General features: G+C 27.6%; 2 protein-coding genes across 5 annotated transcripts in view; one reads left to right on the forward strand and one right to left on the reverse strand.

Moving 5' to 3' along the window:
- Window positions 1-14019, reverse strand: part of LOC117178161 (G-protein coupled receptor 161-like) — a 79052-nt gene extending 65033 nt beyond the window's left edge. The window contains exon 1 of the mRNA XM_033369442.1: window positions 13871-14019. The gene's annotated coding sequence lies outside the window, so the exon portion shown is untranslated. The remainder of the gene's footprint in view (window positions 1-13870) is intronic.
- LOC117176338 (phytanoyl-CoA dioxygenase, peroxisomal-like) overlaps window positions 1-20278 on the forward strand; it is a 153270-nt gene that overhangs the window by 126229 nt on the left and 6763 nt on the right. For all 4 annotated transcript variants that reach the window (XM_033366587.1, XM_033366581.1, XM_033366600.1 and 1 more), the window contains one exon: window positions 19258-19408. In XM_033366587.1, coding sequence (XP_033222478.1) covers window positions 19263-19408 — 146 coding nt within the window. In that variant the 5' untranslated portion in view covers window positions 19258-19262. The remainder of the gene's footprint in view (window positions 1-19257; window positions 19409-20278) is intronic.

Consider the following 20278-nt stretch of genomic DNA (forward strand, 5'->3'; position numbering starts at 1 on the left):
TCCTGTCTTACAAGTGGATTATTTCTAATTGCATGGATTATAAGTGTATTACTATGTATAGCTTCGCATTACAAGTGGATTATCATGTATTACAAATGGATTACTCCGAATAAATGATTTAATAAATGATTTCTCTGTATTACTGTGGATTACAAGTGGATGAAACTGTTCTGAGAGTAGATTACGCTGGGTTATCTCGCATTACACCGCATTACCAGTCCGGATAACGGAGCAGTCCTCCTTGCCCTCGAATTTGATGCTTTAGAGAGAATTCAATTTTTTTCGTTTTTTACCAAGGGAATCTATTAGATGCGAGTAACTTATGATTGTCTCTGAAAAGAACAACACATTTACCTTTTTAAAATTAATTTCATTATGAAAAAATATCTTCTATCTCGCTCCGCTGGGAATCGATCCATAGAATTTCCGATTGCCGGCCGGGTTGTTTTCCCTTAAGCTACTAAAAAGATTGAAAGAAGAATTTTTTTTAGATTTACGTGAATTATTTTGTCAGGCGTTACAAGTAAATTTTTTCAAGGAATGTGTATTATTATTATTATTATTATTATTATTATTATTATTATATAATAACAGAAATTCTTAAGGTCTGCGTGTATTTTTGAAAAAGATTCTTCTTTTGATCTCTCTAGTAGCTTAATGGAAAAGCACCCGACCGACAATCGGAAGCTCTGCGGTTCAATTCCTAGTAGAACGAAGTAGAGGATTCCGATGGGAATGGCTTTAGCTCATTTGGAAAATAATTGATCTTAATAGGACCAGATTTGACCTTCATAAAATCTTATGCTCAGGAAAGAACTGGAATCTTTTCGAATCGTTTTAAATCAATCGGCTTCCAACAGGTTTAATCTGTTCCATAATTTAATTTTAAAAATTTACTAAGGGCGTCGAGCTGGTGCAAATACCTTACGATTTTGTTTTTGAAAAGAAAAACCTATTTACTTTCCGGAGAAAAAACAATTTTGACTGATTGAAAAGGATAGATTCCGATTCAAACGGATCTAAGATGATTGGAAAACAATCAATTGTAATAGGGCCAGATTGGATTATACTGAATGATGCTTGGGAGACAATTTAAACCTTTTAGAACAAATTTAGATCACCTAATCAGTTCCTATCCACTCCAATCCGTTTATTATTTATTATTATATATTTTTGTTGCTCAGAACATCTATCAGGTGCCTTATAATTTTCTGTGAAAAGAACAACATATTTACTCTTTCAGAAAAAATACAATTTTGACACATTGAAAAGGATTGGAACGGATTAAAAACAATTGCAAAATAATTTATTTCAATAGTACCAAGTTTGGTCTTAATGTAATATTATGCTTATGGATGACTTAAAATTTTTAAGAATGAATTGAGTTAGTTTAAACGGTTTCTATAAGTTTCGAATCAATTTTATAATTTTTAATTATCTTTTTCTGTTACTTTTTTGATCTTATGATTGTCTTCGAATAGAACTGAACACTTATCCTCCCATAAAAACAAATTTTAATCTATTAGAAAGGATAGATTCTGCTTAGAACGGATTAACTACAATTTTAAAATAATTGATTCTAATTTAACCATATTGTATCTTATTGGGGTTTTATGCTTAGGAAACCATTTAAATTTTCTAGAACTAATTTAGATAGTCTAATTGGCTTCTATCTTCTTCAATCCGCTTTCTAATTTTTATTATCATTTTTTTGTTGCTGGGGGTATCTAACAGGCTCAAATTGCTTATGTTTATCTGCGAAAAAGACATCACATTTACTCTAACAGAAAAAAATAAAATTTTGACTGATTGGAAAGGATGGATTATGATTGGAACGGATTAAACACAATTGGAAAATAATTTACTCAAATAGGACCAGGTTTGATGTTATTGGACTCTTATGTTGAGGGATGAATTTAAATCTTTATGAACGAAACTAGATCTTCCAATCAGTTTCTATTAGATTCTAATCAACTTTATCATTTTTAATTATCTTTTTTTTTTACTTTTTTTGGTGCCTTATGATTGTCTGCGAAAAGAACTAAACATTTACTCTTCAATAAAAACAAATTTTTACGTATTGGAAAGGATAGATTCCAATTATGACGGATTAACTAGAATTGGAAAATAATGTATTCTAATTTAACCATATTGTATCTTATTGGGGTTTTATGTTTAGGAAACACTTTAAATTTTCTAGAACTAATTTAGATCGTTTAATTGGTTTCTATCGGTTTCAATCTGCTTCCTAATTTTGTATTGTCATTTTTTTGCTGAGGGCATCTAATAGGTGCAAATTCCTACATTGCCGACATTTTTCGTTAGATAAGGACATGCGATAGTTATCCGATTCCTACCTTAAAAAAGTTTTTTTTTTATCTTACCACTTCCACACAAAATGAGACATCGAGCTGAAAATTTGGGAAATTGAAGAAAAGAGGCTGAGGCACCTTTATGTCTAAATAATTTTTTTTAATTAAAAAAAATGGTTCGACAATTTTTGTTTACACTTGATAGATGGCCCTGAATGTAAAAGTCAAAGTCATTGGCACAATTATTTTTGATATTGAAAATTCCATTAGAACTGGTGCACGCAGCAATAAGAGATAATCGATTTGACTGATAGGCTTTTCCACCTCTTTTATGCTCATTCGTTCCGAATCTTTCATTCACTTCCTTCTCCGCTTCCGTTTCCGTCCTTTCTGCCACATTTCATACTTTTCCTTCAATTTCAATAGATCATTTTCCATCGAACTTTTTCTATCTAGAAACAATTTAAGTTAGCTAAATTGCATTTTTTCTGTTTATCGGTAATTGGAAATATGATTGATGTGATTCAGGATATTATAAAAAAAGTCTTCCAAGTCCAAAAGGGTGGTCATAACAAATTATTTTTGATTTTTTGGGTTCGGGTCTCCTTATTTTGAAAAAATTTGGTCAGGACAATGGGGGCCATCTAACCCTACTAATAACAGTGGCCTTAGGGTCAATTATCAAGGTGATTTGAAGGTCAGTTAGTTTTTAAATTGGAACCCCCTTTTTGAACACCGGATTCGGAAAGAGGAGGAAATTTTACGTCCGAAAAGATAGTTTTTAATTTATTAGTGACCTTCAGAAGGTTAAGGTTAAATGTTGAAAAATCGTCCAGAAGCGAACAAAGTTTGGGGTGCTTGTTTACAGCGAGTCCCCTTGCCTCAAGGTCAATCTTGACCTTCTGAAGGTCATTCTACCAAATTGAAAACTGTCTTTTCGGACGTACAATTTTCCGCTCTTTCCGAATCTGGTGTCAAAATTGTTGCTTCCCGTTTAAAAAAACTTACTTCGACCTTCAAATGACCTTGGAAATTGTCCTCAAGGTCACAGTTATTAGCATACTCAGAAGGTCTCCATTTCACTGATAAACTTTTGTCCTCAAAATTTTTTTCTTATCTGGCTTACCAATAGAGATATTTGAGTGCGTCAATTAAAATTGACCACCCGTATATAAAATATTCATGAGTTTCGTGAAAAAATTAAATTTTTGTTTCAAATGTTAAGATGTCTAAAAACAATCAAAATAAGTAAAAAATTGCTTGATAATAAAAAATTATATTCAATAAAGTACTTTTATTTGATAAACTTATTTTTTATTTTACTTTTTGATTTAATATTTTAAAAAAATGTTAATTGTTTAGAATCGGGAATTTTCAAATTCTGTAAAATTATAAACTGCCAGGAATTTTATTATTCTGGAATCTTTCAATTTGAGAATTTTGAATTGGCAGTAATTTTTATAATTTTGGGAACTTTTTATTTTAAATATTTCTTTTTTTCATTTAAAATGTTTCGAATTTTTTGAAACCTTTTTAATTCATTGAACATTAAAAACCCAATTTTTTATAGAAATATTCCATTATTGTTTTTTCGATCAATAAATACTATTTTTTATTTTTATTATTGTTTCAATTCGGGAATTTTATGATTCGGAAATTTTTTATCAGCAATTTTATTATTTGGAACTTTTTTGTCGGAAATTTTCCTAATTGAGAATTTTCAAATTCGATAATATTATAAACTATTTACTAATTTTATTTTTGAAAATTTTCGCGAAAACTCAAATATTTGAGTTATAAAATTCCCGTAATTATAAAATTGTAAAAATTTAAAAATTCTGAAATGGAATATTCCAAAATAATATAATTCCCAAAATGTTTATAATAATTTTTAAAAATCCATTATTCAGATATTATAATCAAATATTTTTTATTAATATTGAAAGCTTTTTAAAGTATTATTTGATTTTATAACAACAATTAAAAATTTGGAAAATATATATTTCTGGATAAAAATTTTTCTTGGAAAATGTAAATAATCTTTTGCTTTAATTACAAAAAAAGTTCTCAAAAATCGAATTTTTAATCTAAAAAAATAAAATAAAAACATATTTCGAGATAAATTAATTAGAGCTGAATTGAATCCTGCCAAATTTTCTTTGAAAATTTTATTAGTTTAGAGAAACTTTAGGGAAAATTTTGTTTCAATTGATGCGCACGTGATTTTTTTGTCATTTTGTCAATTTTGTCATCCAGAAATAATTTTTTTCAATTATTGTTAATGAGAATTTTTTAAATAATTTTTAAAATACGTTTAATATTTTTAAAAAATGGGACGACTGAAAATCCCGAAATGCAACATTCTCCTTACCCTGTAATATTAAAAAATGGGGAAATTTTCTAATAACAAAATTCCAGAAAGGAATTCTCCAAATTGTAAAATATCTGGACAAGAAAATTCAAGAATTATATAATTCCCGAATAATAAATTCATGGATTGGAAATATCCCGAATAATAAAATTCCCGAATTGGGAAATTTTCGAACTAGAAAATTTCTGAATAATGAAATTCCTGAATTACAAAATTCATAAATTGGAATATTCCCGAATAAAAAATGGCTTCAATTATAACATTCATGGATTGGAAAATTTCCGAATTATAAAATTCATGAATTGGAAAATTCTTGGATAATAAAATTCCCGAATTGGATAACTGCCGAATAATGAAATTCCTGAATTGGAAAATTCAAAAATTGAAAAATTTGTGAATAAAGAAATACCCGAATTATAAAATTCATGGATTGGAAAATTCTCAAATCAAACAATTCCTGAATAATTATAGTCCATGATTGGAAAATTCCCGAATGATAACATTAACGTTTATAATATTACCGAATTTATCAATTTCAACAATTAAAATGGTTTATAGTTGATAAATTTCCAATTCGGGAATTTCATTATTCAGGAAGTTTTAACTTCGATAATATTATAAACTGCTCAGAAATTTTATTATTTTGAGAATTTTCTAATTCTTTAATATTATTAGCAGCCGGCAATTTAAAAAATCAGTAATATTATAAATTATTACAGAATTTAATTATTGAGGAATTGTTCAGTTCATGAATTTTACTATTTGGGAGTTTGATTACATATTGGGAAAATTTGGTAATTTGATAGTTTTCTAATTCGGGAATTTCAATATTCAGGAAGTTTCAAATTCGGTAATATTACAAACTATTCGAAAATTTTATAATTAGCGAATTTTCTATTTCGGATATATTATAATCCGGCAATTTTTTCTCGGAAATTTGATTATTCGGGAATTTTCCAATACTGAATTTTTTTATTTGAGAATTTCATTATTACGGAATTTTCAAATTTGGGAATTTTATTATTCAGAAGTTTTCCAATTCTTGAATTTTATCATTCAGGAATTTTATTAATTTGGAATTTTCCAATTTGGGAATTTTATTATTCAGTAATTTTCGATTTCGGGGATATTATAATCTGCCAGGAATTTGAAAGTTCAATAATATTATAAATCGTTCTGGAATGTTATTATTCTTGAATTGTTCAGTTCATGAATTTTATTATTTGCGAATTTGATTACATATTCGGAAAATTTGGAAATTTGATAGTTTTCCAATTCGGGAATTTTATTATTCGAGAATTTTATTAATTTGGAATTTTTCAATTTGGGAATTTTTAAATCTACTAGGAATTTAAAAGTTCAATAATATTATAAATTGTTCCGGAATTTTATTATTCGGAAATTTTCTAATTCAGGAATTTTATTACATAAACAAATTTTGTAATTCGGGGATTATATTATTTTGGAGGCTACACATTCGATAATATTACAAAATGTCGGGAATTTGATTATTTGGGAATTTTCCAATTCAGTAATATTATAAATTGTTTAGAAATTTTAATATTCAGGAATTTTATCATTATACAATTTTTAAGTTCTGATATTTTATAACTCGGCAATTTTCTGTCGTGAATTTCATTATTCGGCAACTTTACAATTCGGGAATTTTATTATTTGGGAATTTTATTATTATGAAATTTTCCAATTAAAGAATTTTACAATTCTGTAATATCATAAACTGTGAGGAATATTGTTATTCGGGAATTTTCAAATTTGGGAATTTTAAACTGTCCGGAATTTTATTTTCTGGGATTTTTCCGTCGTTCCCCCTCTTCTGAATTGTTATTATTCTAAAATTTGGCAAATCGGTATTTTTATATTACGGAAAATGAATCATTTCCGGAATTTCTATTTCGAATATTTTCTTTTCCGAGATTTCTGAGTCGTCCCGATCTGGTATAAGGTTGCGGTTTCATTTCTTTTTTAATATTAAAATTTTAAATGAAAACAAATTTAGATAATTTATAAATGTAAATTCCGACATATAAGATTTGATAAGCAGAGCGGAACGAGTTTAAGAGTCTAAAGTAGACGCAATCGATTTATATCGTTAATAATAAAGAAGCAGGGTCTATAACCTTCCTCGAATGAGTTACATTATAGGCATAGAATCAACCCTACCAACTCAGAAGACTTCAGTTATTTTCATCATCAATGGAAATTTTAACACCGTTTTCAATTCCACTGATTTTACCAGTAAAATTGACTGATATAATTTATTAAATAAAATATTTTAAAAAAATTATATTTAATAATTCAAATTCACTGATTATATCATTCAAAACGACTTAATTTATTAATCACAAAAATTGACAGTATGAATCAGTACGTTTTTACTGATTTCTCAGTCCTCAACTGTTTGAAACAGTCAAAATTTATGTCAAACATTTTGACTGATTCAAATCAAGATTCTAAAAAAGCATAAAAACTTTGATTGAGCTATGTAAATTATCTGTTTGTTAAAAAAAATTCAATCGTAAAAATAATATGAAAAATATCAATAATTTTTTTTTGATAGCAATAGAGAAAATGGAGAATGCAATTTTGCTTGCAGGCCAAGAAAAAGAATCACTCCTTGGCCAGACATTCAGGCACCTCTCGGATGATTACTACTAGACTGAGAATCGTGCCAAAGACCCTTGAACTCAAAAATTTTATTTTAAAAAAAATCATTCAATTCAGAAAAAAATTAATTTTTTATTTAATATTGATCATTTATAAAAATTTCGAAACAAAATTCATAAACAATAAAATTACCGAATAATAAAATTCTCGAATAATAGAATTTACAAATAATGAAATTCCCAAGAAATTAAATTTCCGTAAAATGAAATTCCCGAATAATAACATTCTCGAATAATAAAATTTCCGAATAATAAAATCCCAAATAATAAAATTCTCGAATAATAAAATTTCCGAATAATAAAATTTCCGAATTGAAAAATGGCCGGATAATAAAATTTCTTAGTAATAAAATTCCGGAATAATAACGTTCCGTAATAAGTAAATTCCCGAATAATAAAATTTACAAACAACATAATTCCGGAATGATGAAATTCTCGAAAAATAACATTTCCGAATAATGAAATTCCCGAATTATAAAATTCTCGAATAATATAGTTTCTGAATAATAAAATTTTCGCAAAATAAAATTCCCGAATTGCAAATTTCCCAAAGAATAAAATGTCCGAATAATGAAATTCTCGAATAATAAAAATCCCGAAAATTAAAATTCCCAAATTGCAAAATTCCCGAATGATAAAATTTCCGAAAAATAAAAATTACGAATAATAAAATTTCCAAACAATAAAATTTCCGAAAAATATAATTTACGAATAATGAAATTTCTGAATAATAAAATTCTTGAATAATGAAATTTCCGTATAATAAACCGAAAAAAATTTTTCGGAATAGAGAAATTCCGGATTAATCCGATGTTTTCTATGATAATTAAAATGATTAATTTTTTCTTTTTGATTCTGACGTTGAGTGAAACTTTCAAGCAAAAACAAAAATTTTCTAAAAAAGAATTAAATCTCTAATCCAAAAATATGAATTTTCCATTTTAAAAAAGTTAATTTTTAAAAAATAGTTTACTTTTCTACTAAATTCTTTAATATAAAAAAAAGGGGAATTATATACAAAAAAGTTGAATTTTTAACACGAAAATATGAATTTTTAACGAAAAAGATATTTTTGTACCAAAAATTTAAATTTTCCAGTATTTAATTACATTTTTAAATGAATAGTTCAATTTCTAACCAAAAAGAAAAAAGTTTCAACCAAGAAAAGTAACTTTTCACTCAAAAAAAGTCGAATTTTTTACAAAACAATTAAATTATTAATTGAAAAATTAATTTTCCACAAAATAATTTACGTTTCTACTAAATTCCTACATTTTCAGAAGAAAAAGAAGAATTTTCTACCAAAAAAGTTGAATTTTTAACCCAAAAATATACATTTTTAACGAAAAAGTTAGACGAATTTTCTAAAAAAAATTGAATTTTTGACGCAAGAATATGAATTGTAAACGAAAAACGTAATTTTCTACCAGAGATAAATTTTTAAATAAATAGTTCAGTTTTCAACAAAAAGATCAATTTTCTACTAAGGAAATTAGATTTAATTTTAATTTTAATTCATTATCTGATTATAAATTAATTTTCTTTAAGAAAATTAACAAAGCAATTGTAAATCTTCAACCCGAAAATATGAAATTTCAATACAAAAAATTATTTTTCAACAAAATAGGTTACTTTTCTACTAAACTATTTAATTTTCTAAAACAAAAATACGAATTTTCAACAAAATAGTTTATTTTTTCACCAAAAAATATTAATTACGACCGAAAAAGTACTATTTGATATTTCCAACCATAATAGACAAATTTTCAACAAAATACATGAATTTTCAATCGAATAGTTGAATTTTTAACTCATAAAGAATCAATTTTCAATGAAAATGGAATAATTAAAATTTTGAATAAAAAAAATTAGTTATTTTTCAACAAACTAGTTAAATTTGAAACCAAAGAGGTGAATCTTGAAGAAAATTAATTATTAACAAATTATTTTAACTTTTTACCAAACAATTGAATTTCAAACTCAGGAGATACGTATAATATTTTTACGTTTGAAACCAAACATTGAAATATTATATTTCGACGCAGAAATATTTTTCTTACTTTTCCCATGTAATGCTATTCACATCCATACACTTTATTCATATAATTGAAAAACAGTGTTTTCGTACATAAAAATTTAAAACGTTTAAAGTTTAAAAAATTGAAAGTATCCAATCGACTTGCCCAATGATGAGAATTTTTTTTAATTGTTCATAATGCCAAAAAAAAACTATTTAGTGCTATTACGAATAAATCTAATTATTTTGAGATTTTTTGACTAATATCTGATTTAAAAAAAGAACCAGTTGAGAAATATGGATAAAATATTTGGCCTTCTATCCGAAACCCGTTTTTTATATTATTTATTAAATCATGTTAAAAAATGGATCATAGACAATTTCGATCTTCCTGAAGAAAAAAATTTTATTTGAAAAAGCATCTTTTCAAACCTTAACTTTATTGAGAAAAATTATATTTAATGTCAAACATAAAATGTTATATATACATGGAAATTCATAATGTCACATGTGGAAACGAGGCGATGAAATTCATAGCTATATCCCCTTGAATATCTTATTCTTATGTAGGGTCATATCCATATCCTCATAAAACCAATGTGTACATCATTTCAACCAAATCACCCCCTCGATGTAAATGCGTTTTCCATTCGAAAGGAGGTCAAAGCTCAATAATAAAATTACATAAAACACAAATAGTGTATAACAAAGTATTAAAAAAATAATAATAAAAATATTAAACACACATGAAAAGTATTCCAAATAAACTTCTGTCGGAAATTATCTACAATGATGGCGGGAGTGGTACTCAAATTCCCTACTGACTAAAACGTGATTACTCCTTTAAAAAAGACGCCAAAATTTTAAAAAGTCGTTAAAAAGCCTAGGAAGGTCCGTGTCGAATGACCCTCAACAGAGATATATATATTTTTTTTTAAGAGTATAAACACTACCGCCCAATAGTGGGACGATGGTCGTGGGGGCTAAAGCGTAGGCTTTGGACCCACTCCTTCGGCTTGCGGGTTCGATTCCCGCCTCCTCGCACTCTGGAAGAGTCTCGGTGGCCCATGCGGTGAAGTACTTAAGGCTGTTGCTCTTGGTGGTTCGGAACCCACCTTAAACTGTAGGTCCCCCTTCCACCACCAAGTAAGTGTGTGGAGGGTGTGTAAAGGAATAGAGAAGGTGTAAGAAAAATGTAAACCCTTAGGGGGACACATTACAAGCTTCCACTCACTACCGCCCAATATTATTTATAGAGCTGGCGGGAGCGGCACTAAAAATTACTGTTGACTTCGAAACGTGTTTACTCCTTCAAAAAAAAAGGGAGAAACTTTTTCGAAAAATCGTTAGAAAGCCAATGAAATCAAGTGTCGAATGACCCTCAATAGAGATATTTTTGATATTTTTAATTTAAAAAAAGAAGCGATAAATTTTTTTAAATCGTTAAAAACTCTAGGAAATTCTGCGTCGAATGACCCCTAACGGAGATATTTTTCAACTCTCTAATAATATAAACACTACCGTCGAATTTTATTCATAAGTTTGGCAGAAGTGGTATTAAAAATCACTGCTCACTTTTAAACGTGATTTCTCATTCAAAAAAGAAGCAATCATTTTTTTTATCCTTAAAAAATCTTGAAAATTCCGCGTCAAATGACCCCTAACAGAGATATTTTTGATCTTTTTAATATTATATGTACGAATGTCGAAAATTTTTTAAACGGTTACTGAAAGCGGTACTAAAAACTACTGCTGACTCTCAAACACTATAAATCGTTCAGAAAGAAGCGAGAAACATTTTTTAAAAATCTCTGGAAAGCCTATAAAAGTCGTGTCGAATAACCCCTAACAGAGATATTTTTGATCTCTTTAAGAGTATAAACACTACGTCGAAAAATATCGACACAGCTACACGGAGAGAAATTTCAGGATATTAATTCACGACAATGCTCCTTGATTTCATCACGCTTTGGCGTGAGAACTAAGATCTCCGAGCTCTTGCTTTTAAAGCATAGCTCTCGAAGTTTTAGGCATTAGGCCACGCTCCTTTGTTCTCAGGTCACGAATTCTATGCTTTGAGATCATAGATTCCGAGAATTTAAAGCACGTATAAATTGTAGCTCTAAAATCACGTGCTACCGTGAATTAATCTCTTCAAATTTCTCTTCTTTTAGTGGGAGCGGTAATAAAAATCACTAATGACTTAGGAACGTGATTACTCTTTCAAAAAGAAGCGAGAATTTTTTTTTAAATCGTCGGAAAGCCTAAGAATTTCCGTGTCGAATGCCCCCAACAGGGATATTTTTGATCTCTCTAAGAATATTAACACTACCGTCAAATATTATTTACAAGGCTAGCGGGAACGGTATTTGAAATCAATGATGACTTTTAAACGTGATTACTCGTTTAAAAAAAAGCGAGAAACTTTTTTTTTAATCGTTAGAAAGTCTAAGAATTGATAGAAATATTTTTTTATTTTTTGATGGGAATATACCACGTGAGAAGTTGAACAAAAAATTAAAAATTTCTCGAACTTTGTACCTCGACTTCAAATAAAGTATAATTTTCTTCGTGAATTTATTTAGGTGTCATCTAAAAACAACATTAGACAGTCTGGGGGGGGGGGGGGGGGGGGGTAAATAATATTGTTTCTTATGAATTAACAAATTGGTTAAACTTTCAACAAAGTAGTTAAATTTCATACCAAAAGTATTAATTTTCATCTAAATAAATAAACTTAAAAAAAACTGTTGAATTTTAAACCAAATAGTTTAATTTCTAACTAAAAAGACTAATTTTCAACGAAGAAGATTAATTTTCTCCAGCAAAATACGAATTTACATACATTGTCACTTAAATATTTGGAAAAATGTTTTTGATGCCAGTCCAAATGTTATCTGATCAATTTTTAGTTTATATTTTTTTATTTCCAAAAATGTTTAAGTAAATAGTTCATTTTTTAATGGAAACAAAAGATTAATTTTTTAACCAAAAACAGAGTAATTAAGCTTCCATTTAATAGAATTCATTTTAAATAATAAAAAAAATACCACGAAACATTTTAATTTCGTACCAAGTTGTTGAATTTTCAAGCCAAAAAGACGATTTTTTGCAAAATAGCTAAATTCTTAACACAAGAATATAAATTTACAACAATAAAGGTTTTTTTTATTAAATTTAATTTTTCAGTTAAAAAAATTAATTTTCAACAAAACAAAATTTCCACAAAACCGTTTAATTTTGTACCAAATATTTACATTTTGTACTGTATTGATTTATTTTTGAATCAAGAAGATACATTTTCTACAACAAATTTGAAGGTTTTTTAAACAAAATATTTCAATTCTCTGTTTAAAACAATCATTTTATCAACAAAAAAAACGAATTTTCAACTAGAATTATAAATAATCTACAAAAAAGTTAACTTTGAAGAAAGTAGTTTAACTTTCAACCAAGCAGTTGGATTTTCAAACAAAAAATATGAATTTTCAACAAAAAATTTAATAAGCAGTTGATATTCCATTAAAAAAAATAATTTAATATGAAATAAAAAATATATTGATTTAACCATCAAAAACAAATTTTTAACAAAATAGTTACAGATTAATTTTCAATCAAACAGTTGAATTTTTAACCAAAACTTTTTTTTGTCAACAAAGAAGAATTTTATAGAAAATACACAAGTTTCCAACTAAATAGTTAATTTTTCTACCAAATTGTTACAATTTCGATCCGAAAATACGAACTTTCTACAAATAAATTGAATTTCCAACAAGAATTTAATTTTTAACAGAAACAGATTAATTTGTTAATCAAACTGTTGCAAAAAGTATACATTTTTTACAAAATTGTTATATTTCAACCAAAAAATGTAATAGTAAAATTTCAACCGGAAGGAATGAACTTTCAATCGATAATTTTTTGGTTTTTTCAAATTTAAGCGAAATCTTTCCTGGTTGAAAATTCTTTTTTTTTTACTTTTTTCTCAAAATATAAATAATTTGGATAATTTTTTTATTCTTTCTTGACTGAGAAACCTTTATTTGTTAAGAGTTCGTATTTTTGGTTGAAAATTAATTTTGTTGTTAAAAATTTATCAGTTTAGTTTAAAATATATTTTTTAGGATCAAAGATTCATCTACTTTATTCAAGATTTAATTATTTTGCTCAAAATTTTAATATATTTATAAAAAGTCATTCTTTTTTTGTAAATTCAACTGTCTTTTTGAACATTTGTCCTTTTGGATTAAAAATTCATCTTAATATGGTAGAAAAGTGATATTTTTTAATTGTCCTAAATATAATTTTTAAATTTTAATCTGAAGATGTTTTATTCCGCTTGGAAAAGACTCTGTGGTAAAATCTATTATTAATACAAAAAAAAATAAAAAATTGGTCATCTGAATATGAAGGAAAAGTCAGGGAGTTTTTAAAATTTAATTTTTTAGCTACCCTCGTAATCTTTTTATAAAGCTTATAAACTCACCTAACACAATATCCATATTTTTGATGAAGAGGAATTAGGTCCTCCGGATTCTTCTAAATTTTTCAACATTTTTTTAACATACAATATCGCAAAATGATTGAAGAAACGAATTAATTTCAAGTCGAAGAAAAGGCTAAGAAACGCGCACGACGAGCGACGTCGGAGGGTTGTCGCGATTTAACCAGACACCGGGAATAACGCCACGTGCTTGATGTCAACGCCGTCGCGTGGCGATACCTTGTCAGTGCGCGCGCGCGCGCGCATTTGTCTAAATTAGAAAAACACAAAGTAGGTGACGTGCTCCTACAAAAAAGGGATTTCTATTCTATTAAGTATTCTTCTTCCTTTCCCATTTCTTGCTGGTCAACCCTCCTTCGTCTCGCATCACGAATCTTGTCTCGAATCGCATTTGGATCTCGTTTTGTATCGCATCTCGTATTTCGTTCTTAATCTCGTCTTGAATCTCATCACGACTCTTGTCTCGAGTTTTGTCTCGAATATTGTCTTGAATCCCATCTAAAATGCTGCCTTGAATATCGTCTTGATTCTTATTTTGGATCGCAGTTCTACTCTAATCTGGAACCTAGTCTTGCCTCGAATCTCGAATCGTTTTGTCTTGAGCATTGTCTCGCCTGCAATGAACTTTTACATCTCTTCTCAATTCTTGTCTCGAATCTCGTCTCTAGTTTTTCCAGAATCCTGTCTTGATTCTTGTCTGAAACTTGTCTTGAATCTTGTCCTGAATGTTTTGAATATCATTTCAAGTCTTATCTCAAATCTCGTTTGGAATCTCTTCTCGAATTCGCCTTATCTCAAACTCATCTCACCTCGAATCTCATTTTAACTCTGTTCGCGAATCTCTGGATTCTTGTCTTGAAACTTGTATCGAATATTGTCTTGCATATTGTCTCGATTTTCGTCTTAAATTGAATTCTTGAATATTATCTGGGATCTCACCTCGTCTCGAATCTCATCTCGAGTTCCGTTACGAATCTCTGGAATCTTGTCTTGAATATTGTCTTGAGTTTTGTTTTGAAGGTGGTCTCGAATCTCTTTTCGAATCGCATTTTGAATCTCACCGGGAATCTCGTCTTGTGACGAATTTTATCTTGAGTCTTGTCACCGAATCTCTGTAATATTTACTTGAGTCTCATTTCATATGTTATCTTGAATATCATCTTGATTCTTGCCTTGAATCGCATTTTGACTCTCATCTGGAATCTAGCCTTGTCTGGAATCTCGAATCGTCTTGTCTTGAGTCTTGTCTCGCCTGGAATCCCATTTTGCATCGCATTTCGCCTCGAGTCATGTTTTGAATCTCGTCACATCTCGAGTTTTGTCTCGATTCTTGTATTGAATCTCGTCTCAAATTTATCTTAAATTTCGTCTCGAATGTTTTGAATATCTTCTAAGTTCATTCTCGAATATCGTCTCGAATCTCGCCTGGAATCTCTTCCAGTCTCGAATTTAATCTCGAATTCGCCTTGTCTCAAATCTCGTCTCGAATTCGTCTTGTCTCAAATCTTATCTCGTCTCGAATCCCATTTTAAGTCTTCACGAATCTCTGGAATATTGTCTTGAATCTCGTTTAGAATATTGTCTTGCATGTTCTCTAGATTCTTGTCTTGAATTGAAATCTTGAATATCATCTGGGATCTCATATTGTCTCGAATCTCATCTCGAGTCCTGTCACGAATATCTGGAATCTTTTGTCTTGAATATTCTTTTTAGTCTCGAGTTTTGCTTTGAATCTTGTCTCGAATCTCGTTTCGAATCGCATTTTGTATCTCATCGGGAGTCTCGTCTTGTCGCGAATCTTATCTTGAGTCTTGTCACGAATCTCTGTTATATTTACTTGAATTTAATATCCAAAGTTGTCTTAAATATTACATCGAATCGCAGCTAGAATCTCGACTCGATTCTCGCCTGAAATCTGATCTCGAATTTTGTCTTGAACCTAGTATTGAATCTCGTATCGAATATTTTCTTAAATATTGCCTTGAATCTCGTCTCGAATCGCATCTAGAATGTTTTGCCTCTAATTGCAAAACTGGTATCGGTTCTCGTTTCAAATCTCATCTTGATTCTTGTCTTGAATCTCGCGTGGAATATCGTGCCGTCTCGCATTTTGCCTTGAACGTTTGTTCGTGCGTATTGCGTATTCCTTATGTTTATTGCCTATTTATCAAATTAAAATATATGCTTTAATTTCAAATACTTAGTTTTTTATTATTTTGAACATCAAAAATCAAGTTTTGATTTCAAATCTTTCAAATTGAAGAAATTTTGAATGTAAATCGTCAGAATTACGGAATTTTTAATTGTAGATAGGAAACTTAAAACATGCCTAATTCTTCATTGTGCATTTAAAAAAATTTAATTGTAAAAGTTACAATTGAATACTCGTCAATTTTAATAATTAATAAATAAAAATTCTTATATTTTAATGATTTGGAAAATAGAAATTTATGTTTTCAATTTAAAAAATTTCAAATCTAAATAATCAAAATTATAACGTTTTTAAATTTTAAACTTAAAACTTCCATTATTTGTAATTTTAAATGGTCAAAGTTTAATACTTATCAATTTCGAAGATTTGTAATTAAAAATTCTTATTTTATCGATGATTTTTAAGATCAAAAGTCAAATTTAAAATTCTCATTATTTCAAATTGAAGGAATTTCGTACACAGATCACCAAAATTAAAGCATTTTAAATCTTAAAATGTGAAGCTCATAATTTTTTATTGTACTAAATCTTTAAAACGAAAAAATCTTTATTTTTAAAGATTTATTATTAAAAATTCTGTAATTTTATGATAGTAGAATTTTGAATGTAAATAAATGGAAATTCTGTAATTTCGAAAGTTGCAATTGAAAATTCGGGAATTATTCAATTTTCAAGATTTCTATTTTGAACTTTTTTTAATTATATAAATTTTTAATATTTACAAGTAAAAACTATTCAACTTTAAAGAAGTATAAATAAACATTTTTAAACTTGGATGATTCTAAATTTTCCAAATTGAAGAAATTTCAGGTATAATTCATCAAATTTAAAGAATTTTTCGTTATAAAAGTTAAAACTTGCATAATTTTTAATTGTCAATTTTCAAACTTAAGATATTTGCATAATATTGATGCACTTTAATAAATTATTTGTAAATAAATAAAGTAACCAATAAATATATTGTAAGCAATTTTAAGTACGTCATTTTTTATTTCAAATTTATATCTCTTAGTTCAAAATTCGAACATCTTTTTGGTTCAAAACTTAAAATTTTTGGGAAAAATAAATTTTTTTGTTGAAAATTCATTTTTCTTACTGAAAATTAAACTTTTCCATTATTGGTGAAAATCCATCCTTTTCAGTTAAAAATTTAACTATTTCACTCAAAATGCATGTATCTTTTTTTTAATTCAACTTTATGTCAGAAAAATATTTTTCTTGGCTGAAAATTAATTTTTTATTGCAAATTAAACTATTTGGTTAAAAATTAATTTTCTTTATTGAAAATGAAACTTTTTCATTTTTTTGAAAATTGGTTTTAATTGAAAATTCAACTATTCCTTTTTTTGATAGAAAATTTATTTTATATTTTTATTTATTTATTTTATTTTATTTATTTTTATTTTATATTAATTTTTTTTGTTAAAAGTTTAACTATTTGGCTGAAAATGAAGTTTCTATTACAAATTAATTTTCTAACTTATTTTTATCAATTAAGAATGTAAATTTTCCATTTTCTGTTTTCTTTATTCAAAACTTCCACTATTTGTGTCAAAATTGATTTAAAAAATGTTGTTTCGTTGAAAATTAAACGATGATTTAAAATTTGTTAAAGAAAAATCTTTTTTAGTTCAAAATTCAACTATTTGACTCAAAACGCATGTATTTTTTTTATTCAACTTGATAGCAGACAAATATTCTTCTTGGCTGAAAATTAATTTTTTATTAAAAATTAAACTATTTGCTTGAAAATTAGTTTTCTTCATTGAAAATGAAACTTTCATTTTTTGTGAAAATTTGTCTTTCCTGGTTAAAAATTTAGGATCTTGCTTGAAAATTCATCTTTTAGGTTTGAAAAGTAAACTTTTTTTTGTTGAAAATTAATGCATTTGTTGAAAATCTGTTTCAAATGAAAATTCAATTATTCGATTTTTTGCTAAAAATTGATCTTTTTAGTTAAAAATTCAACGATTGGGCGGAAAATCAAGAATTTTATCAGAAATTAATCTTTTTTTGGTCGAAAATTCATATTTTTTATTTAAAATTAATTATTTAATTAAAAGTTTAACTATTTAGCTGAGAATGCAGTTTTCATTACAAATTAATTTTTCAACTTATATTTATTTAATAAAAATTTAACTTTTCCATTTTTTGGATTGAAGATTTATCTTCTTTGTTTAAAAAATTATTCGTCTTACTTGAAAATTTATCTTTTCGGTTAAAAATTCATTTCTTTGATTATAAATTCAAAAATTTCTTTGAGAAGTCGCTTTCTTCACTGAAAATTAATTTTTTAACTTATTATTTTAAATTTATAATTTAACTATTTCATTATCTGTTAAATTTTTTTTATTCAAAATTTTTTAAAACCCATTCTTGGTTAAAACTAATCTGCTTGGTTGAACATTGAACTATTGTGTTAAGAATTCATTTTCTGCGGTTGAAATAAATGTTTTTGACCTGAAAATTTAACTATTCTATTTTTAGTTGAATTTTTGCTTGCAAATTTATATTTTCGGGTTGAAAATTGGAATGTTTTGAAAAAATTCGCCTTGTAGAAGATTCGACAGTTTGGTTGAAATTTGTTTTCTTTCTTGACGGAAATATCTTTTTTAGTTTCCAGTTTATTTTTTTTTTAAATTGATCCCTTTTGGCTAAAAATTTAACTTTTTGTAGAAAATTCGACAATTTGGTTGAATTGTATTTTCTTTCCTGTCAGAAATACTTTTTTTAGTTGTAAATTTTTTTTAATTCATCCCTTTTGGTTGAAAATTCAACTTTTTCGTTGTGAATGCAACTGATTGGTTACAAATTAATTTTGTTTTTGTAAAAAAAATATATTTGATTGAAAATTCATTTTCCTTGGTTTAAGTTAACATTTTTTGGTTGAGAATTTGTCTTTTCGCGTTAAAAAATAATGTTTCTGGTTGACAATTTAACAATTTTGTTCGAACCAGACTTGAAATCTTGGAAATTTAAAGTGTTTCATGTTGAATTCAAGGTAGCACCTAGATTAATTTTATTAAAAAGAATTTAATCTCCTATTTTCGTAAAACATCACCCTATTTCCCATGTTTTGAGAGGGTTTTGGACTGTGAAATATGAAATAATTATTTTATTCTAAATTTTTTATTTCCTTTTATTTTTCTCTGTTTTAGACACAATGGAAAATTCCTCAAAGATACCTTTGACACTGACGAGGGATACTGGAAGACTTAGTTTGGGTCAGCGAATTTTTTATGAAAAGAATGGATTTATATTAATACCGCATCTTGTGCCATTGGACGTGCTTGAAAGATGTAATCAGAGGTAATTTCTGTAATTTTTTAAATTATTTTTTTGACATTTTTGTTTTTTCGTCTTTTATACTTTATCTCCAATGCTAAATTGTTTAAATTTTGTATAATCTGTTGTATAATTTGTTTTTCGTCTTTAAGCTGCGCAGTAGATACCTAAGGAACTTAGACCTGCGCAGAAGTTAGTAATCCAGAGTAATTTAAGAGCGAATACCCGCTGTTTAGAAACATTTAAAAATATCGAAATTGGGGGAGATTGCATCCCTAAAACGATATATTTTCCTATCCCCACTCTTAGTAATTTTTTATCTCTTTATATACCTTTTTTGTGACCAAGGATTATTATCTTTTTACATCCCTTAGTTTATCTATCAAGGATTTTAATACAGTTATCGACTAAGGTATACAAATAAATTTTTGGTTTAACAAAACAAGAGATAGAAAAAGATTTTAAAATATATTGAAGAGATCAGTAACCCCAACTTTGGCATGTAGAGGTACAGCGCTTGCGCTAGCCATGCGTAAGAGGAACACAGCGCGGTTTATATTGCCATGCTAAGGGGTTGTCGCGTCAAGTTTCTCTCACGCATATCTAGCGCAAGCGCAGTACATCTACATTCCATTTTGGGGTTACTGATCTCTTCAATATATTTTTAAAATTTTTTCCGGGCCTTTACCTATTGGCCCGAAAACTGATTTCACTTGTTGGTTACTTTGTCAGTCAGCTCAGCTTTAAATAAGTTTTTGTTTAAATGACCCAAAGTGGGAGGGTCGGTAAGGTCGGTTTTTGGCCTAATTTATTTTTGGACCAAAAAATCTGAAAAAATCATGGTAGTATTTTATAAGTATCCGGAGTCGATTGCACGCTAAACGGACTACCCTC

Source organism: Belonocnema kinseyi, chromosome 1, assembly GCF_010883055.1.
Source record: "Belonocnema kinseyi isolate 2016_QV_RU_SX_M_011 chromosome 1, B_treatae_v1, whole genome shotgun sequence".
Taxonomy (NCBI): domain Eukaryota; kingdom Metazoa; phylum Arthropoda; class Insecta; order Hymenoptera; family Cynipidae; genus Belonocnema; species Belonocnema kinseyi.